At 32.2% G+C, this 23,595-nt stretch overlaps 1 protein-coding gene across 2 annotated transcripts in view; it reads left to right on the top strand.

Annotated features, from left to right (window-relative positions):
- Positions 1-22,851, top strand: part of LOC129226070 (cGMP-specific 3',5'-cyclic phosphodiesterase-like) — an 89,174-nt gene extending 66,323 nt beyond the window's left edge. The window contains exons 14-20 of one of the 2 annotated variants that reach the window (XM_054860655.1): positions 2,725-2,825; positions 6,461-6,538; positions 6,932-7,070; positions 9,342-9,425; positions 12,570-12,696; positions 15,047-15,105; positions 21,003-22,851. In XM_054860655.1, the coding sequence (XP_054716630.1) occupies positions 2,725-2,825; positions 6,461-6,538; positions 6,932-7,070; positions 9,342-9,425; positions 12,570-12,696; positions 15,047-15,105; positions 21,003-21,143 (729 nt within the window). In that variant the 3' untranslated portion in view covers positions 21,144-22,851. Of the gene's footprint in view, positions 1-2,724; positions 2,826-6,460; positions 6,539-6,931; positions 7,071-9,341; positions 9,426-12,569; positions 12,697-15,046; positions 15,106-20,983 lie in introns of both variants that reach the window. The other variant, XM_054860654.1, reaches the window with a different exon arrangement.
- Positions 22,852-23,595: the final 744 nt, after the last annotated feature.

Raw genomic sequence — 23,595 nt, 5'->3', positions numbered from 1 at the left:
GAACAAAAAACATTCAATATTGAATAATTACTGAGCAATAATTAAAAAAAGCAAATAATTAAAATACCAGACAGGGCTTTTCTCATAACTAAAAACAAAAACAGCGAAGCAAAAGCATCATTATGGAACAATTTATGTTCTCGTGCAGTTTGATTTTAATTCGAAAATAAATTTTATTTTTTCGTTTATCAAATCTGACATTATTGTTACCTTTGCTTGGAATTATTTTTTGTACTACATAAATAAGATTATAGTCGATCAAAAAACTCGAGCAATGTGAGGGGTCCAGACCTCCTGGATTCCTCCTGGATCTTTGTGTGTGCCACTGGACATATCATTGGTGCACAAAACACCCTACAAAAAACTCTGAATATGTTAGATTTTTGTTTCATTGCATGAAATTTCTTAGGAACATAAATATTTTCATGTAATACAATAACATACCTGCCAACCCTTCCCGATTTCCCGGAAGTTTTACGGATTTTTATGTCCTTTTCCGTTTTTCCGGTTATGAGCAAAATCTTCCGGATTTTTCACGTTTTGTAGGAAAAATAATTATCTCGCCAATTTTGGCGCTAACGATATTTTTGTGGAATGCGGCACCGCGTTTTAGGCCAAGTAGCCAAGGAAAGGTTGCGAGAATGGCACGAGAAGAAGCGAGGCAAGATTATGACGTCACTGAGTGATACAGCGCATGACTTCATCGGGATCCAATCAAAGCAAGCGTCGCGGCGGGCAACTAGGGGCACAATTTCGGCGTCAATTATCTTCTCATTCTCTCAATTCGAGCTGTTTTTGCTTCGTTCTTTTTTTAAGATGAGTAACAAATGTTATTTCCTAACTTTTAAAGAAAGCAATAAAAGTAATATTTACTAAACGAAAGTAATTTCAATTGATATGAAATTCATAACTAATATATTGTTAAATGTAAAGAGGGTAGGTGTCCTGTTTGATTTTATTTTGCGTTAAAATCTTGTGGATAAAAATGAAAAAATCTTCCAGATTTTTTTTCTCGGAGGTTGGCAGGTATGCAATAAAATTTCTAATATTTTCATGAATAATTTAAAAATAATTTCTTTAGCTCAGTAACAGAGGTATTTCATAAGAAAGATACAAAATTTGTTTGCATTATATAAAAGTATCTTAGTATCATAAAGTGAATGCAATGAAGCAAGAATCTAGCATAGTGTGAGTCTTTACAGTGTGTTTTGTGCAATAAATAATAAATTGATTAAAATAAAATTGCTCAAAAATGAAATTAGGCACTTATACACTAATTTTAATCAGTTATGTTAAACCCATGTAAATACAGCGGAATGTGGCTATTCATTCGCAGTTTGTTTCAGAATTCAATTTGAATGGATATTTGTACAAATGGCGACTCATTTTATTGAGTTAGTTACTACAATATAAATTGGATTATTTCGTTCCAGACCACAAACGACCTTAATAATAATAATAATAATAATAAATAAATAAATAAAATTCAACTGCTTTGTGCTTATACTCAGACGAATTGATAGTATAATAGGAATGTGAGGAGGAGGAAGAGATATGTTGATGTTACTGTTTGGAAAGGTAAGCACCTTCCATAAAACATCATGTAACAGTCCTTCAGGAGTTTTCTCACTTTCAGGTGTTTTTTTTTTTTTTTTTCATCTGCCTTTTTCCACTAGTAGATTCTTAGGACTCTTTTTCTAAAAAACTATCCAATGTTGTCTTCCTTTTACCAATAATATTGTTGTTGAACTAGTTCTTGTTGACCACAGCAGTGTTACGATGCCATTTTTCCACCACTCTCTTAAAATTTCTCCCAGCAGTAATACATTTCTTTAATTTCTGCTTTGGAAATAATTCTATTTTCACTTTTCGCCTCACCAGAAAAAATTTAATTAAACACTTTTTCCTTCCTACTCCCTGTGCAGTTGTTGGATTTCTTCAATTGCCAGCTCATTTCTGTGATCTTCAACCAACTCCTTTTAATGACCCTTTCCGAGTAGCAAAAAAGCGTACAAATGACGAAGTAAATTTTACTTGAACAAGTTGGATGAATTGTGAGTGGTAGGAATAGAGAGATGGATGAATGATAGAGCTCCATTGTAAAAGTTAAAAATGTGGTTTAGATGAAATTAATATAAACTTTTGCAAGCACATGTTCCAGCACGAAGAAATGTTTTAATATCTTAAAATCTTATTATAATTTTTTGTACAATTTTTATATTTGATTTTCAGTTTTTGTTATTAAAATGATTACACTCATATTTAAAAAATATATGGGTCAAAAACAGTATTTTTTACATATTTCTTACAAGAACTGCTACTAATAAATTTTTTTGTCTTCAAACTAAGGGTTACTAGTGATTAGAAAATAGTTGTATACTAATAAAGAGTAATATTTATATATTTCTTGCTAAAACTTGCTAATAATAACTTTTCTTATTCTCAAAGTTTTATGAAAATTATTTTACCATTTTAAATCATTTTTCTGCTTTCACCTTTCCTTTTTCTTCATTCTATTGGCCAGAAAGCTGCTGTTAATATGTATGTTATACTTGCATGCTTTTACAATTCATGGTAAAAATTATTTAAGTACCTTAAAAAAAAATTCTTTTGTCTCTTAAAATTTACTACTTTTTTTTTGGGAAGCTGAGAGTTATATTATTGTTCTATTATAGTGTCTACTCTTTAAATATAAGATGATTAACTCTTTATATACCTCTATAGGGGAACAATATTTTCCAGTCTCTGTCTCCAGAAGAATATAAAACTATTATTTCTATTGTAGAATCTGCAATTTTGTCCACAGATTTGGCACTTTATTTTAAGTAAGTTTAGATCAAATCTCTTCTTAAAATTGTTCTGTAGTTTAATTATATTTTTAAATTACAGTTTTAATAAAATCTATAAAATCATGCTATTTGATGAATATAGTTTTATATGTTTTTCGCCAAATATATAAAATCTGCATTAAGTAAAATAAGCCTTTTTATTGGAGACATCTTTAATAATGGATGAAAGAAATAGTGAACATAAAAATAAATCATTTTTCACTTTTTCTTCCATGATGTTGCTGATTACTTTAGAATATATAACTAAATTAAATTGCAATGTTTTGTAATCTTTTGGTAAATTATTTCCAATATCACCAAAAACAAAGGAAAAAAAACGACACTCTAAGAAAATAATTGTTTCTAAAGGGTTTCATATATATTTTTTTGCTTTAAAAAATGGATATTTTCAAGTACATTTGTATTTTATTTAGATATGCTATCAAAATTGTATTAATGTGTATAAAAAAAAAACTTTTGAACTTTGCCTAAATCGCATGTACTATTCTTCCAAATAAAATCTGCTATTGACATAATTTCTTATGTCATAATATTCGATTTTAAAATGAAGCTTATAAGGGTTAAACATTTATTATATGTTTTGCCTATAATACATCATTCTTGTATTCGTTTTGTTTTAAGCTTAACTTTACTTATCTTGCATTCCTGAAATAGTGTTCAGAAATTTATGTGTGTTTAATTGTTGCATTAGCTAAAAGTAGTCCCGAGTAGCATCAACTCATCGGCCATTCATCAAAATCTGATCAAACTTTGATCAGCCGATGATCTGATTCCGATGAGTTTTTATCGGAAACTGCTCCAATACGTCTCATTGGCAATAGTAGAATCCGATCATCGAAATTCCGATGAATTTTGCCCCCTATACTGATGAGATTTGGAGCAATATACGAGTAGTGCTATTCCAAGGTATTGAATTTAGGATGAAAATACGATGAGAAGTAGTAACAGCCACAATATTAGGGACAAGCAGGAGGAAAAAAGTTAACAGTGGGAAGGGGGTCCGCCATCTTGGATGATCACACGACCCTTCCACCATCTTAAAAACTTCCAGGAGGGGTATCATGATGGGAAGGGGTATATGATGACGTCCTTTGGAACAGTTATTTAATATCTTTTAATTTTTTTTAATAACTTGTTTATTTAATTTCTAATTTCTAACTTTTGATAAACATGATTCAAACTTAAGTTGCTTTGGCCGGGAATCTAACCCCAGGCCTCTGGAACACGAGCTTCATATGCTAACCACTAGACAAGTAATATTCCTTCCAAGGAGGAAAATAATGTGTTAATTGGAAAAACATTTGTTGCGCCATCTATCAGGGGCCAAGGCCATGACACATTTCTGAGCGGAAAGTAAGAATTTTATTCAGTGAATATGCTTGTGGCGCCAGCTAGTGAAGAGTCGGAGTCGATCATTTTGCCCGCAAACCAAGTCTGAGTCGGTAATTTTCGGAGTCAAATTGAACAGATTGGAATTGTTTTGGAGATAGAGAGAAATCGTTCAAGAGTCGGAGTCTCATTTTGTTCGCAATTCCAATGAGGTAATCGGGGTTGGAATCGTGGAGTTGAAGTTGAATTGATTTTTCAGGAAGTCGGAGTAAACCTTTCCAAAATCCAGGAGTCAGATTCGGAGTCAAAGTCTCAGTCATTTTTCCTCTGATTCTCAACCCTGTATGTTGATCTGTATAGCCTTACGTTTGATCAATAGTCGGATATTCAAATAATAAAACTTATCCTATTTTAACAGTTGGAGATTTCCAAAAATTTTAGATTGGAAAATTTTTTATCGGAAAATTTAAACTACCTACTTTTTTCCAATGAAATGTAACTCAGCAAATTTTCATAGGAAAATTTGATCATTACGAGCTCTTTTTCTGATGAAATGTAGCTCGGCAAATTTGCATCGGAAAATTTGATTGTTAAGATCTCTTTTTCCGATGAAATTTCGCTCGGAAAATTTTTATTGGAAAATTTGATCGTTATTGTTGGGGATTTGTCTTCTGTTTTTACCTTAAGTTCATTGAACTAAATAAAAAGTTTACAGAACCCCAACATCAAAAAGCCGTGCAGTCTGCCAATAAGAAATAAAACATACTCAAAATAGTTTAAATAAATAACATTTATTCAAAAATATCACAGTGTACAATATGAGAAATGTTTTGTTAAATACCAAAATAATTTAGATTGTAAAACCCCCAATTATCACAAAAATTTCAAAGTTAAATTATTAGACAAACAAACATGTTTGAAAAACACGAAATATATTAAAGAAATTATAAAATGTCACCTTCCTGCGCCAAAAACGCATGTTTTTTCGCTGAAGAATTTTGAACAGAACATCAATAGCGTAACAGAGTTGAGGGTTCAGATAACAGTCCCATCATTCACCAGCCGATAGGCTTGCTTGGTTCGAGAAGAACTTCCCCCATACACCGGAACAACAACTTGAGCACACACTGGGATATCACCAAAAACTTCGGGAGATTTCGTTGGAATAACAGGAAATTCAATCTGGAACGTCTCTCTGTTGTTCATCGATGATTTAAACTGAAGACAGTTCCATTCAACCATAGAAGCACCGGTAAGTCGATCAGAGTACAGGCCAAGTTTAAGAATTAGGCCTAGTTGCTGTAAGCTACATATTTTTAACAACTACTGCATACACCTTCAGCAATGGTGACATTTTAAACCACCAAAATGAGTAATTTAAAACTTTTAAATAATACTGAACACTGAGTAAAACTTATTTCAAGCCCTGCTTGAATTCAAAACATTACTTCAACAGCGACTCGAGCACGCCGCAACTTCCATCAACGACAACCCAGCACGGTTGCCAAACCGTAAAAGACCAATCCCTGATTGGTCAACAAAAAAATGGCAAGATGCCAATGGGGAGTAAATACGAGTAATCAAGCACCGAAAATATTTCGAACAATCTATTTATACGTTTCATGACTGCGATGCGTCATCCCATGACACACTCTACTTTGCATTGAAGATATACGTCTCAACTATTCCTGATTGAGTGATTTAACAATCTTTCTATTCGTTCTTTTGGCTCAAAGTAGCCAAAAACATCTCAACCATCAGGTTTTTCGTCATAGGATGATTCCGACATTGCACGATCATGCCCGAATCAATTTCAGTTATCCGCCGCTGGGACACAGAACGCGGAGTGGCAAAACATAACGGAGGTAAGTTTCAAAAAAATACACTTACATATTTGTAATTAAATTAAAAGTGCTCCAAGATACTGAATAAAGGCTTCTAAGCCCAACATTTATGATCTTTTTTTCAGATGAAATTTTGACCGGCAAATTCTAATCGGAAAATTTGATTGTTACGATTTTGTTTTTCGATGAAAAGCAGCTCATCGAAAACCGGTTCTCGGATTCTGATTGCAACGATATCAGCGTGCATTACGTGATGAGTTTAGGAGTAGTCGATGATCGACCAAGCAAAATCCGATGAGTTGATGCTACTTGGGGTTTTTGATATCTAAGTTCTGAATACAAAATGTTTGTCATTAAATATAAATTTAAGTTACTACATAATCATTAATCTGTCTAAATATGATTCATTTAAAACTGATGCATTTTATTTGGTTACAGAAAAAAGGATGCATTTTTAAAACTAGTGAAATCTGGTTCACCTGACTGGAATAATTTGCAAAATAGAGAGCTGTTAAGGTAAATGTTTTTGTAATACTTTAAAAGTGCCAAATGCAAGGGTTTAGGTCTAAAAAGCACCATCTATGTCAAATAGATGTGGATAAATCAGTATCTACTATATCAAAAAACATATGTTAGGGTTAAATTCCCCATGCGGGACAATGCTATCACTTGATTCAGCATTATTTTAGGATATATAATGGTATTGTATAATACCATTTATATATAGTTACTGTCAAAATTCAGTGTGTTGATTTTGTTGTGTAGATTAATATAATGAAGCAAAGACTGGAAATTTCTTTTATATGGGTAATAAATTATCTGTGCACAGAGTCTGCTTTCCTTATTGAAATAGCTTTTTGTTAATTTGATGTTTTAATTAAAATTTTAAAAAATGTTTTTCTTTTGTAGAGGAATGATGATGACAGCTTGTGATGTTTCTGCTATTACTAAGCCATGGGAAGTTCAGAAAAAAGTAGCAGAGCTTGTAGCTGGAGAATTTTTTCAACAAGGGGATTTAGAAAAAGAAAGACTAAAAGAACAACCTATAGTAAGTAGCATGGGGGAAAAAATTGAATTATTTTCTGTTCTGTGTATAATTTGTCATTTTATTTTGTTTTACATTATCCTAAAAAGCATCAATATAAAGTAGTATTTATGAAAAATCAATTTATCATTTTTTCCAAGTGTATCACAAGCTTCCAACCTTGTGTAAAAAGTTTTAATTTAAGTGGAATTATGACTTAGTCACAATTTATTGATCAAAGTTTCAAAATGACTTAGTGGCAGTGCAGTTGTAATGGGCATAATGCTAGCTGATTTTAGTGTTCTGAACCAAATAAGAGTCTTGAAAACTTCCAAAAAGTAAAAAACTCCCCTTTTTAGAACGCCTTCAAAGTGTTCTAAAAAGGTGACATGTGTCTGTGGTCAAAAACGTTGAAGATTTGCAATGAACTTCAAAGCCCTAACAAGGTTTGAGTATTTTTGTTAATTGAGAGTGGTGGTAAAAATGTTTCAAAAACAAGAACTGTTAGTTCGTTTGAGGATTTGATCAAAATTGGATTTGAGGACACCTGTTAATAAGTTGGGTTCCTTATGAGAAAGGTATCTCTGTGATTTAAAAAAAAAAAATATGTATGTACAGTCGAGCCTCCATATATCGAACTTCCGCATATCAAAATTTTCTAAGTATCGAAATCCCAGCAAATTTCAATGTTCATTACATAGAAAAATTGTTTCTATATATCGAAAAAATCTCTATATATATCGAAAAAAAATTCGAGAACTTCATAGATTTTTTTTTCCACTTTAGACTGTTTATCTCATGAAAATGAAGGTTAGGGGAGAAATTATGTTTACTAAAGGTTGCTAAGAAACTCATAAGAAATCTGGGGTTGATAGGTGTGTAGATAGGTCGTTGTTCCATTCTGGAGTTCTTAAATTCCCTCAAGTTTATTTCAAATCTTAGTTGTAAACAGTAACACTGTAAAATCAGTTTCAAGTTATCCTTTTTGTCTGTTGATTATCATTCCTAGTCTTTTTAGCTTCAGTGAAAAGCATTCAAGTTTAGTAGATTGATTTTTTACTTTTCTCTCGATTACATTGTCAAAACGAAAATCCCCTCATGTTGCGAATCAAGTTGAACTGTCGAAGAATGAAGATGTATGAAGGCACAAAAATGTAATTTCTGTTAATTTTTCAGCTATTAACTTTTGTTTAATCTGATGCTCATATAAATTAGAAATTGGGTTTCATGCACGAAAATTAGCTTTAATTTTAATGTTTTAGGAGGTTTTTATGATAAAATAAGATAGTTTTTATGTATCGAAATTTCTATACATCGTTTTTTTTCCGGTAATTTGCTACTTCGATGTATGGAAGTCCGACTGTATGTTGAACCCACCTCTGAAATTAAAGCCGTTCTGCGCCATTGTGTTCCAGAGATGTTAGTTACTTTGATTTGAAGTGTCTGATTGCCTGTTTTGAGTTAGTTTTTCAATGGATACTCATAGTAAAGAAACATGCTTATTTTTGCATCCCTGACTTCAAAAAAAGTTGTATGCTTTTCATCAAAGACCATTCAGTATGTTTAGGATAGTTCAGCTTCAAATTTTTTGCGTCTTTATCATCGCCACTTTCATTAAATTTCTTATCATTAACTTTGGCTTCAATTTGACCTAAAGTATCCTCTGAAGTGGTTATATTTACAACAAAAAAAAAAAAAATACTATTTTTAAATGCTTCTTTACAGCACCAAATTTACAAAAAAAAAAAAAAAAAAAGGTCTATTGCCACTTGCTCTGAAGATTTATGACTCACTACCAACTAAAGGTTGACTGCAGAATGCTGATGGAGTTTTTCAAAACTGAGCTGAACTTTCATGGAAATTTCATGAATCACAAAAATAATTCACTTTATGCAGGGTTTCTTCTTTAAAAGCAAACTATGCTTCCAAGGATTTAACGCTGCACCAACCAAATATTTTTGATACCCTTGTTAAATCCAGATTTTCTTTAAATTAGGTCAGGTTACAAGCAAGATCATGTGTATTACGCAGATTGTTGCATTTAAATGCATTAGAAGCATGTTGAAAGTGAATGTCTGAAATAAATTATACTTATTTTTTACCAGAGGAAAATTTCTCATACACTTTTTAATGCTGTATAACATTAAGTTTCATTATTGGGACCAAGTTTTGATTAAAATGAAACTGAATGATAATCCTATTATTTGCTATATGATTAAAAATAATTATTCTTGTAAATGAGACTATAATATTTTTATGTCATGTTTGCTAATTTTCGAAAAAACTAACTTTCAGGCTATGATGGATAGGGAAAAGAAAGACGAGTTACCTGTTATGCAAGTTGATTTTATTGATTGCATATGCCTTCCTGTGTATGAGGTAAGTGCATGTCATTTGTCTTCATTTAGTCAAAGAAGAATGTAAAATAGAATTATTTATAGAAGTTATTTTTGAAAACATAAAATGATGTAGCATTTTTTACAAGTTTTAACCAATTGTGCAGAAATGTTTCCTAATACTTTGATCCAGAACAATAAGTAACTTCATGGATGACTTTTCAACTGGAAAAAAAAAATCGCCAGTTTAAGGGGTTGGTAAATGTCATCTTTAAACTCAAATAAAAACTCTTGCTATGTTGCAAGGTACTTCGTAACAAAAAGTAATTATTCATCACCCATGTTTTACTTTCAAGTTTACCTACAATTGTGAATTGTTCTTTGATTGCTTAAAATAATGATCTACATTGAGATTTTGTTGATAAAATATATTTTACTAAAGATTTTAAACTTTATTTAGGGCAATTAGGGCAATTAGTTGTTTATTCATGTATTTTTGTTGTAATAGATGCTTAGCCCATACTGTGGCCTCTAAATACATTAGCATAATAATAGCATAATTCAAAGCATTGAAATTTTATGTTTTACAGTAAGGGAGAGTGTTGTACCTTGGGATGCTGCTAATTTCTGAGAATCTATTTTTTAGCAGTCGATGTTTTTTTGTAATCTCTGAATATTAAGCTTCAACACTAAATAGTGCTATGGTAACAATCAGCATCAAAAGATTTAAATTGATGACTTTAGGAGAGAAAGAAAATTTCATAACTCCAAAGTAAATATTTTCTTCATTTTTGTTTCATTTTTAATAAGCTTACAAGTTACCGTTTTCAGGGTTCAATCATTAGTCAGGCAGAAAAAGTTATTGATCTGGGTATCTTAATAAATCAGGACTTCAAGTTTAGTCAACAGTACAGCATTGCAAGTAACAAAGCCAACAGAATGCTTGAGTTTATTAATAGATCTATTTCAAACAAATCTAAGAAGGTTCTTCTGCCTTCATATGTGAGTTTAGTAAGACCTCATTTGGAGTATGCTGTTAAGTTTTGGTCGCCTTATCTGAAGAAAGATATTTCTACATTGGAAACTGTTCAAAGAAGGGTAACTAGACTAGTAAGGGAACGTTCAGATTTAGACTATGATACTAGACTTAATGTGTATAGCCTGGAGCAAAGGACAGTCAGAGGGGATATGATTCCGTTGTTTAAATTTATCAATATGAAAGATGTTAATGGATTAAATTTTTGCACGGAAAGCAGGACAAGAGGTCGTGGTTTTAAGCTATTTGAATCTCAGGCTAACCTGGAAATCAGGAAAAACTACTACTTTAGCGGGGTTGTGGGCACTTGGAACAGCTTACTGGAAGAGGCTGTACAGTAAACTCCCGATTATCGGCGGTCCGATTATCCGCGGTTCGGATTATCCGCAGGGCTTTTAACTTTTTTTTTCTTCAACGGTGGTGACTTACGATTATGTTATTGCATGTTTTTGGCTTTTTCATATATTTTTTTGAATCAGTGTTATTGTTTTTCCTATAACTTTTCAAAATGTGTGAGTTTTATTCCTATTTTTCAGCTATTGTATACGCAGTATTGTTTTTTACCTATAATTCGGATTATCCGCGGTTTCACTTATCCGCGGTTACCGTGCCACCCTAATCCGCGGATAATCGGGAGTTTACTGTACTGAGAAAGGAGGTGGATAGCTTTAAGAGGGCTATTGATCTTCATTGAGGACTAATAAATTGACTAGGACCAGCCTAGCTGGGCCCAGAGCCTGTTGCTGGTCATCACATTTGTATTTGCATTTGTATTTATTTTCTGTCTTTGTATTTATAAAAATAATCAACTGAAGTTTATTTTGTTATAAGCATACTTTTAATATTTGGCTATGAGAAAAAAATGATAGGGCATCTAGATTTTGGTTTTTCTTAAACCACATGGTGATTGTACCTCAGGACAGCTAAATATATTATACCTTGGGACATGTCCCAAAGTGCCACATATGCATGGTTCTTAATTATTATATGTTTAAGACTATGGGAAAATACTCTAATCTGATGTAGTCTTTTAAATTCATTTAATGTTAGATAATAATTCATTAATTCATTATTTATGATTCATTATTCATAATTTAATTCATTACCATGAAAAAAATAATTGTTTTGTTTTTTGTCGCAAAATTGGTTCAAGTATATGGCTGTTTCCTGAATCATTAAGAGTGTCTCATGGTACAACAGGATGTTTCCCAAGGTACGATAGGATGTCATACCTTGGGACAGTTTGGAACAATTACTTTAAATGGCTGGCAATATTGTAATTTAAAACTGTCTGACTTTAAAAAAATATATTGCAGAGAAATATGTTGGGGTATTTTTATGTGACTTTAAGATTTTAAATTTGATTTAAATAATTGACATTAAAAATTAAAATATGAAATGTATTCCAAGGTACAACACTCTCCCATAAACAAATAATAGTTCGCTTTAAAAGGTTTTTTACCCATGTAGAGGATACTCTATAACACTGAATTTTACTTATCTTTTATGAAAGTGTTTTTAAAGCAAATATGAATAGTAATGAAGAATTGAAATTCCTTATATCTTTATTGATAATGTTTTAAGCAATAAAATTCCACATTTTCAAGATGAGGTGGAAGGATGCCCTAAAACATGTGTCCCATTTTTTCCCATAGCCCAACCAAAGTAAAGATTATATATTGTATTATTAGTTAACTTCGGAGAAAAATTGTCCTATTGATTAATGAAAAAAAAAAGCACTTTAAAATTGGTAAAAATTTGTAGAAGTAGACACTGATGCTTTTTTTTTTTTTTTTGATACTAGTATTGCACTTTTCCTTAATAGTATGGTGACTTCGATCCCCAAAGATGCAAACACTAAAAATTCAATGGTCGCATGGTCCCTCTCACACCGCTTACTCAAATCCAAACATAGCCTGTGAAACTGTTAAAGACAACCCTTCCACATTAGTGTGTCATGAGTCAACAACAATGTATACATATTTAGTGAATAGTTTATTCATTTTCAAAGTTTTTAATAAAATGTTATCACCTTTGTTTGTCTATATTAGTGTATAATTTTGTGAGTATTTTAACCAGGTGCTTAATATAAGGTTAGTTTCTTGCACTGCATTTCAAATTCATGTATTTTCTGTTACATTCTCTTTATAGGCGTTGACTGATGTTCAACCAGCATTGAGCCCTTTACTAGACGGTTGTCTTGAAAATCGTAAACATTGGCAAGGTCTTGCAGAGACTAAATCCAAAAATGAAACAGACCTATTTGTTCATAAGAATGGTATGTTTTTCTTGCTGTTAAAAGATTCCGTAACATAAATGTGTTCACTGTGCACTCAAAATGTAGTAGAAAAGTTATGAGAAATTTTTTAAAAGTTAATATTATTACTATTTTGATAACTACAATGCTAATGCTTTCTGCTTTAGTCTTTATAGCTTTGGGACATAAATTAGGTTATTGTTCTCAGTTTAGGTAGCATCTTTTGAAGGCTTCAACAAGTGGGGTAACAGCACCAATCACAGACATGCTTAAGATATTCCTCTTAGGTTTACTCAATTTTCTGAGCCTTTTAATGTATTTAGACTTTTAAAACTATTTTTCTCTCATGCGACTATATCTCATCTAACATTTGGCTGCTTCTGGATCCTCTGAATTAGTTAATTCTATTTTTATTTGTTCAATTTCCAAACAATGTCCAACCCCCCGTAACAGACACCGACAATTCTGATGATATCCAGTAACAGATAGGATGAGGAAAGGATGAGTAATGAACATAATTCCCCTTTTCTCTTCAAAATGTGCAAAAGTTCTTTATTTTTAGAACTAAAGCCTTAACAAATTCAAATGAACATGAAACACCGGCATACCTCGTGATGGCCGTTCATAACCAACTCTGATAAACAGTAAACACTAGATGGTTCCATCGTGTTCATGAGTCGCAGCAACATCAATTTTACCTGCCTGAAATTCTTATTATTTAAATCCAAACTTATGACTGTCTATTACTGAACCCTTGTCTGTCACTGGTGCCGTTACTTTATAACCTTTAGCTATTCCATGCTTTTGGATGTTCATCATCCACCAATTCTGTTCCACCCACAATTGCTTTGTACCTGCAAGGAAAAAGTAAAAATTGATAAGAAATGTGAACTTTCAGCCTTTTCAGCAGCACTCAAGTGAATTCACCAATTTTAACATAAAACCTAATTAAACTATTAAGCTTTAAATACTGATATACATTATGTGTTGCATCAGTACAGTATTATTGCATTTTTTGTACAGGAACACAGAAGAGGGAAATGTTTTCATATTAAACTGTTGTTTTTGTCATGCTTCGTTTTTTAATCAATTTGGGGGAGGGGAGATTCTGCAGTAGTAGTATTGAATCCTTTTTTATACAGTCGAGGCAGTGAGAAGCAAGAGGATGTAAGTGGACCTTTTTTGTTTTCAGTAAAATACATATAATGTCCTTGGTGGACAATCATTAATTTTTTTTTTGAATCATACTGTACAGCAGCGCATACCAGAGCTACTAGTACTGTTTCTTGCCCCAAGACACAGGAGAGGTTCCCCTATTATTTGCACTGGTTATCTCCAAATTTTTAATTTTGCCACTTACATCCCTTTGCTTTTCACTGCCTCAATTGTGGAAAGTCAGCTTTGTTCGTATGCCATAAGGTAATTTGCTTGAACAAAATTTGATTTGATACAACAAAATAATAACAGGGGGTGGTAAAACTTTGCCAACAACCAACTACCTAGTAAATTTCATAAGTAATTTAAATAAGATTATTTATTAAAGGGTTTGAATATATTTTAAAAATATCTGCTTTAGACAGGATTGAGATAATAAAAGTGAAATTAACCTGTTTAGGACAAATATTAGGATTTTCAAGTAAAATGAAAACAAACGTTACTTGAGAAATATTTTAGAGCCGCATACACCTTGTAAAAAAGGATCCTTCACATTCCAGTACCCTCTACACTCTTATGTGACTCATAAGAAAAACAACTTTACTGATAATGCTCTCAAAAACCAGGTGATGATATAGAGTTAGAGTTCAAACTTTCACTGAGCATCTGGAAGGAAATGGCTAACACACTTTGTAAAGAAGAAAAATTCAACCCTTCCTGTCTCATTCTTTTTCTGCTACATCTTGTATGTACATATTTAACGTTGTGTACTCATAAGATTTTCTGAAACAATAATAATAATAATGTTATTGTTGATAACATAGTAATTTGAAAAATCTTCAATATTTTGTTGCCTTTTTTATCACTACATTTTTACTTCAATGTAAAAAATAAATAAGAAAATAACATATAATGAAATATTAAAATAAATAAGCAATACACATTTCAAGTTTGTTAAGCAACAAGTGTTACCTTGGAAATCCAGGGGATTCCAAATTGTGCATGAAGTACATATCAATTTTGATTACTTTAAAATTTTTCCAGAAAATAATCTCAGATTTATTTTTTCCACCGTCTAAAAATCTCAGGAAGCTTTACATCTCTAGTTAAAAAATGAAAATATTGATTGTTTTAATTGTAAAAGTATTACATTTGATACTAAAGCATTGTAAATTTATTTTCTTTCTTTAAAATCACATTTATTTTTTAATTTCAGGTTCAAAAAAGATGTTTGAAATTAGGCATCCTACGAACGGCATCATACATCTACCTCAGGTATGAGAAATAATGGCATATTACAAAAGCATCCTTATTAAGTAGAAATTGATTCTTTTGATTGGTCATTGATTTAATTAATTGGAGAAATTTTTGTACTTAAAAAATAAAATACAGTAAAATCCCTCTAATGCGGACACTAATGGGACAATTTTTTTTTGTCCACTATAAAGAAGTGTCCGCAGGACAGGGGTTTAATAATGTTATTTGTATTGGAACTGGGGAATGAAAAATTGTCCGCATAAGAGGGGTGTCCATTAGGAGGGGTTTTACTGTATTAAAAATTGACATGTAACTATTACATATTGATAAAACGGACCAATCTATTACCAAAAGCATTTGAAATTAATTAAAAAAATATTTAGTCAGTAAATAAAGATACTATATATTATATATTATAAAAAAATCATTCTATATGTCGGTCATCTTTTTACGCAAATACTATAGTTTTTCAAAGTACAAAGGTTGTAAATACAGCACTTTTTTAGGGAAAAAAATGTAGATACTTTTTTGTTTTGCCATTTCATGCAGGTAAATAATTGTGTAGTTTTTAAAATTATTTTTGTATTAATTAAATCATTATTTTAAAAATTGAACTCTTTGAGTCTAGAGTTATTCAGCATTTGCATGAAAAGCATGTGTTTAACCCTTAATAGAGGCAGTTTAATGTTTCTTATAGTAGTTACATTAAAATATTTTTTTAGGGAAAGATTGGTTTCACAGAAAAGAATTCATGTCAGTACTTATGTAAAGTTATTATTTAAGTATACTTATCACATGGAAAATTAACAAATTTCATGGCAACTACTCTTCTCACAATCTCAGATAAGGTTTGTCTCAGGGTCTGAATTTTTACTGCTAGACATTAAACCATATATATTCCTTTAAATTCATGACTTACTCTCAGTTTGGCTAATGTTGGTTCCACACCATTGAAACAAAATTTATATCGCCTTTTCAGGGCCCCCATTGTTGTAAAATCATACGATTTCAATTACAGTAAACTCTCGATCATCGGTGGTCGGTTTATCTGTGGTTTGGATTATCCGCAAGTCTTTTCACTATTTTTTTACTGGTCATTAAATGTTATTAAACTTATGATTCTGTTCGTTTTTAGCTTTTACATATGAGGCAGTGAGGAGCAAAAGGATGTAAGTGGCAAAATTAAACATTTGAATGTATCCAGTACAAATGGTAGCTGAACTTCTCTATATTGGGCAAGAGATAGCACTATTAGCCCTGGTAGATGCTGCTATATAGCATGATTTAGAAAAACTTTTCAACCTAGGACCTTATCTTTAAACGCAATTCACTCAAAACTTGAAAATGTCCACTTACATCCATTTTTTCACACTGCCTCATATGATGTTTTTTACATTCAATGTTAGTAGATGGGATGAAGCAATGTTTTTCGCTATGATTTAAATGTACGTGTGAGTGTTACTCATATTTTTTAGCTACTGTATACAGTAGCATTGTTTTTTGCATATTATTCGGATTATCTTCAGTTTTCGCTTACCCCTGGTTACCGTGTCACCATATTCCGATAATAATTGGGAGTTTACTGCATTGGCTAAAATAATTTTAGCCATTTGAGGGTCCCTAAAATGTGGAGGCCCTAGTCCTTGACTTAGGGGTATGGAATGCTTTTACTCAAATATGCATCCAAGAGTTGCAATTTGGATAGAGACATGGCTTCAGCCCATCTTCTTGCCTTCCCTGCACTTGTCTCTTCGACTCTGCACAACCTTTACTAGGAGGCCAGGGACCTTATGAGCCAAAAATGTTACTTTGTGTCCTTCTCTGTTTCTTGTTCTAATTTCTGTTGTTTGTGTTCTTATTTTGTCTTCATCAGACCCCCCATTGGAAATGAAAAAAATAGCTGTTTAATTCTATGACATGATGTGCAGAATTATTTTTTGTATCACAAAAAAAGCTTTGGCCAAGGATTGATTTTTACAGCTTCATATAGTTTTATTTGAGAATTAAGTTTTTTTTTTTTTTGCTATGTGCGAATAGTGGTGGCTCTCTTAAAGCTATCCACCCCCTTGCTCATTACCACCTCTTCCGGTAAGCTTTTCTAAGTTTCCACAACCCTACTAAAGTAGTAGTTTTTCCTTATTTCCAGGTTAGCCTGAGATTTGAATAGCTTAAAACAATGACCCCTCGTCCTGCCTTTGGTGCAGAAATTTAATCCATTAACATCATTCATTTTGATAAATTTAAACAACTGAATCATGTCCCCTCTGATCCTCCTTCTCTCCAGGCTGTACATATTAAGCCTATTAACTCTGGTATCATAATCTAAATCTGAAAGTCCACTTACTAGTCTAGTTACCCTTCTTTGAATCCTTTCCAATACACAGATATCTCTCTTCAGATAAGGCGACCAAAACTGCACAGCATACTCCAAATGGGGTCTTGCAAAACTCCATATAAAGGCAAAAGAACCTTCTTAGATTTGTTTGAAATAGATGTATTAATAAACCCAAGCATTCTGTTGGCTTTGTTACTTGCAATGCTGAACTGTTGACTAAACTTGAAGTCCTGATTTATTAAGATACCCAGATCAATAACATTTTCTGTCTGACTAATGATTGAACCCTATAAACGATAACTCGTACACTTATTTTCATGACCTAAGTGTAGCACTTGAGATTTCCCTACATTAACTGCCCTACCCACTTATCTGCCCACTTAGTAATATAATCTAAATCCTCCTGAAACTGTTTTACCTATTCTTCATTTTCTACAATCCCCATAACTTTTACATCATCAGCAAAACAATTCATGCTTCCAAAAATATTCTCATTGATGTCATTCATAAAAATAATAAACAAGAGAGGCCCTGAGGAACCCTGCTTAAAACATCACTCCATTTAGAATGATTTCCCCTCACAACTACTCTTTGTTTCCTTCCAGTTAGCCAATTTCTAACCCAACGTAAAGTTTTTCCTCCTATTCCTATATCAGTTAATTTGCTGAGAAGAGCAACAGGGGTACCTTATCAAAAACTTTTTGCAAATCAATATGAACATCCACACACTTTTGTTATCTAAAGCTAGGGTAACCTCATCGTAGAAATGCAGTAAATTAGCAGCACACGATTTATCTTTTCTGAACCCATACTGCAAACTAGTCAACAGGCTATTAGTCTCTAAGAAATTCATGATATTAATTTTGATTAAAGTTTCGAAAATCTTACAAACCACTGTAGTCAGACTTACAGTTCTATATTTCCCAGCATTACCTTTAGACTCTTTCTTGAAGAGCGATGTTATGTTAGCCAGTTTCCAGTCCTCTGGCACTGTCCCCGAGTTATAAGAAGCATTGAAAATATTTAAAATAACATCCACCAATTCCTCTGCACATTTAATTAAAATTTTTGGATAAATATTATCTGGTACCGGAGCTTTAGTTGCTTTAATTTTTTTCAAATGAAATAAAACCTCCTCCCTGGAAAACACAAAACCCTCAAGCTGCATAATAGCTTGTGTCTTGCTAGTGTCAACTGTTGAGATACAGTTATCGTTAAACACACTGGAAAAAAAAGTTAATAAGAACATTTGCAATATCCCTATTGTTTTGAATTAAATTTCCATGCTCATCAACCATTGGCCCAATTTGACTATTTCAAGCTTTCCCAGAATTAGAGTAAGCAAAAAATCTTTTAGGATTCTCATCAATGCTAGCCTTTGCTCCAATTCCCTTTTCTGAATCCGCACCAAATAATTAAAATTTCGTCTTGCCTTACAATACTGGAGCCTATCTGCACTCTGACCAGTTTTCTTAAACTGACAAAAAGCTGCTTGCTTATAATTTAGAGCTTCTTTAATCTCCCTGGAGAGCCACATGAGTCAAATTTAAGAACTAACACCTTTTCTCCTAAATGGAACATAATCCCCAAACCTTTTTTCCAGTTTTTCTTTAAATTCCGTCCACTGCTGATCTACGTCGCTATTTTCCAATCCTGATGAAAAAACCTCTTTCAAGCTCTGCGTAAGTGCAACAAAATCAGTGTTTCTGAAATTGGCCACAAGCATAAAATTTTCAACTTTGTACACTTCAAATTCAATCCAGAACCTAATGCTGTTATGATCACTATCTTCAATATGATCCCCTACACACAACCCCTGAACAGAACTTCCTAGGTCACAGAAAACTAGATCCAAAACCCTCTCCTCTTGAGTCCCTTGAGTTACAACTTGATCTAAGAAAGTCACCAATTATTTTTAAAAATTCCTCTTCTCTGCCATTACTAGGATAAAAATTATTCCAATCAATACCCAGAAAGTTGAAATCCCCCATTATAATGATGGATCCCTTACTGAACATGTCACAAATAATACAAAACATCTGTTCATCTTGTCCCTGGCTTGAATAAGGTGGCCTATAAATGTTTTGAAAGCAAAATTTTTTGCCCTTTTTGTACATCAATTCCAGCTAAACCATATCCTTTAAGCATGCTCAAATTGCTTTTATTTAACACTCTGAAATTTCCTAAATCACAATTGTTAAAATTACTACTCTTGTTCGACACTTTATTTCCATTTCTAGCAATACCCAAAAAATGTTCTTCCTCTTGATACCTGATGTTTAAACCATGCCCCCCATTCAAACTTAGTTTTTTGACTCCAAAACCCCTAAAATCAAACCACTAACCATTTTGACCCCTGTAGAGCTCAGATGCAGGCCATCCCTAGCAATCCAATCCTGTTTACAATGACTCCATATATCAATGAACCTGTTACTATGCTTTTTCACAAATTGATTTAAGTAGCAGGTTCATAAACCTAGCACATTGATTTAGTCAGCTCCTATGCACTCTAAATCTGGGAAGCAAACCAACCACTAGGACATTGGTCGAACAGTTGTTTGCTTTGAAAACTCCTCATTTTTACTGTGACCTACATCATTTGTTCCCACCCACAAAGTAACCATATCCTCCTTATTTAATACCCCCTTCTTTTCAGCAATCTTATTAACGTCTTTCACCTGAGCCCCTGGTAAACAACACCTGGCCACCTTACGCTAACTCTCCCAACTGTATTACCCACCTCCCTTAGTATCGAGTCCCCCAAAATTATACCCTTAGTTTCCCAGTCTGGCTCCTTATTTGGAACTTCCCCCTTTATCTCTGAAATATTTACAGTACCCTCTACAACTGATCCACAACCTAATGCTAACTGGGCTTTCAAAGTTAGCATCCTAATTCTTAAGTCTGAGAGTTCAGCACATTTAGTGCAAATATAATCCTCCTCAAAAACAGACTCATCCTCCCCCTTATACAGGCAGAACATATGACATAAGTCACAAAAGATCCACCTGTCCCCCTTCCCTACTCTTAAACTCTTTCATAATACATGTAACATGCATTTCTACTCAAAAGACAAACCAGAATGATAAAAATACAAAAGAAACACAGAATAATACTACAAACAGCAAATATAGTAGTAAATAAACAAACTGAGTTGCTACATCCAACAAAGCAAAAAAATCAAAAACTAGGAGATCACCACATTAGGCTTAGCTCCAAAAAATGCAAGAACACTTCAAGAATACAATAAGTGTAGTTCCCATTTGTTTTTCATACCTTTAGAATTAAAAATTAATAGTTTTTAATAAAATTATTATTTTTTAGTATCATTAACACTTGCAATATGAACTTGAAAACAGAAATTCTTAAATTTAAAACTATAAATAGTTAATGTTAAGCAATAACTTGCTGATTAACCCCACAATATTATTTCATACAAAAATCATAGTGCCTTAATATTAGTTTCTGAGTAGAAGGTGGAAGTACAATTTTGTTTTATGATGTCACATTTCTCTGATCCTCTTAATGCATTTGTTTATGAATGTGAAATTTTTTGTTTAGACTGACTGTTATATTCCAGACAGCTGCAATGGATGTGCTGAGAACAGAAGACAAGAAATGTTCTCAGGAGACCAAAAGGAGGAAAGCATTGATGGACTCTTCTCGACTGAAACGTCTCAACAAAGAACACCATTCTGGAAGTTTTTGCACCGTCCTCTGATTACATGACTCCCTCTCCCTGGAATTAATTTATTTAACCACATACTTAATTGTTTGTACTGGTATGTAACACTATTTGTAATTCAAAATAGGGTAATGGCACCAGTAACAGACATGCTTAAGACACTGTTATCAGGTTAACTCAATTTTCTGAGCCTTTTAATGCATTTAGACTTTCAAAACTTTTTCTTTCATGCAACTACATCCCTTCTAACGATTTCCTGCTTCTGGATCATCTAAATTAGTTAATTTATTTGCTCCATTTCTTAAAAAAGGTCCGACCCCCCCAGTAACAGACACTGCCAATTCTGATGATACCCAGCAACAGATAGGATGAGGAAAGGAGGAGTAATGGACAGAATCCCCTTTTTCTCTTCAAAATGTGCAAAAATTCTTTATATTTAGATCTAAAACCTTAAAAAATTCAAATGAACATGGAACACCCCAAGACATCGTGGTTGCTGTTCATAACTTCCACCACTGCCTTGTAAATCCCAACTGGCTCATAAAATTCACTCTGATAACACTGGATGGTTTCACCGTATTCATGGGTCACAGCAATATCAGTTATACCTGCCTAAAATTCTTATTATTTAAATCCAAACTTACAACTGTCTGTTACTGGACCCATGTCTGTTACTGGTGCCATTACATTAGTGATAGTATACCACAAATGTCATATCTCCAATTACTGTGAAAAATGTATTTAAAGAGGCTATTTTCTTTTATTGCAGAAGTTCACACATCCAACTGTTTTTATACACAATATTTGCATTCCAAGCCCTTTTATTGCAGAAAAATGTACAGTACCTATCTTGCAGTCTGAGTTCCTATTGCATTTAGGCTATAACTATTGTTCAATAGTGTGTGTATAGTGTTATTTCTAAATTCAGATTTATAAAATATTTTGCTGCGGAGGATATAATTAATTGGGATATAATTTGGGAACTCTTGGTAATTGAATTTTACTCAGCAATTATTGTTATGATACTGTTGCTAATACAGAGTTACTGTGTCTAAAGTTACATTCTGTACAAAACAAGTTTTAATTTTCTGCGCTTATGAGCAAAACCTGTTCCTTGGTTTTTGTTTTACAACAGGGTTTTACCCTTCCTTTATTTATAAACAGACTGCAAAATAGGTGATGGTGAAATATTGTTGCCATAAGTAAAATGTCAATTTTTCGCCATTTGTGATTTGCCAACTATGCTTTAATAAAAAGCATGCGAAATATGTATATAAGAGCGTTAATTATTCCTCAGCTGTTTTTCCTGTCAGTATTTTGTTGATTTAAAAATTTCTTTTTAGCACCACTCTTATTACATTTTGAATTTAATATTTTATTTTAAATTAATCTTTGCATATTTATCACATCATTTTTTTAAATTGTCAACTAATTTGAAAAACAAAACAAAACCATTATATTGTGTCTGTATGATTTTTTTTTTTTTTTTTGAAAAAACAGCTAAATAGCAAATCTTTTCACAATTCCAATAAACCATAGGAGGCAGGTGCTACAGTCTCTTGCTAAAGGCGACTGAAAGAGATAAATCAAAGAAATGCCGTAACATATAACCTGCATGCTTAAGGAATTACAATAATTTTTGAACATGTTTTTTCGTTTTAATATTTTAAAATGATTTTTTAAGTTTAGTGAATTCTAGAAGTTCTTCACACAATTTTAAATTTATTATGCCAAAAAAAAAAAACAGGTTTAGTTTCAGATGAAAAATTTTAAGTTGCATGCTTATTTTTGTCAAAGTAACTTAACAAAATAAAAAATTATGCCTCACAATCATAAAGATAAGATTTTTGGTCTATCTAGAAAGGGATGAGAAAATGTGGATAGGGATATTTTAACTCTTTCCATAGTTTCTTAAATCACCACAATTTAGAGCATTATGGCTCTAGAACTGTGAATATGTAAGAGAAAGAGAAGCAATTTGTGTTTTAAAGAAAAGCCAGAAAAAAACAAACTATGAGAATATCAAAAGGAACTTACAAAATGGCAAAACAATTTTAACCTTGTATTACCAACTAATTTTAAAAGTAAATACGCTGGTATAGTTTAAAATAGTTTTTATAAAATTATTGATTTTGGTGCTACAAAGAAATGCAATAGTTTCGTTTAAGAGTATAAACAACTTCTCTCCCTGAAAAATATTTGAACTTTTGTAATATGAAAACCATCATTAAACATATAAGTTTTTAGTGCTATGCCAATTGGTTAATGTGTGTATATATATATATATATTTTCTATTAATTTAATTTTTTTTAGGATGGTGGCAGGTCCATCAGAGTTGTTTTTCTGAAGTTTTATCGCATATTACTATATTTATGAAATGTTATTTTCATTAAATCATGGATTTGTCAAAATAACCTAATAAAAATTTAATGGCGGCGCAATCTGTTTATTTGATTGTATATTGCATTTATTTTATTACTACTCGAT

The sequence above is a fragment of the Uloborus diversus genome, chromosome 7, assembly GCF_026930045.1.
Source record: "Uloborus diversus isolate 005 chromosome 7, Udiv.v.3.1, whole genome shotgun sequence".
Taxonomy (NCBI): Eukaryota; Metazoa; Arthropoda; class Arachnida; order Araneae; family Uloboridae; genus Uloborus; species Uloborus diversus.
This window is presented reverse-complemented; position numbering and strand designations above follow the sequence as displayed.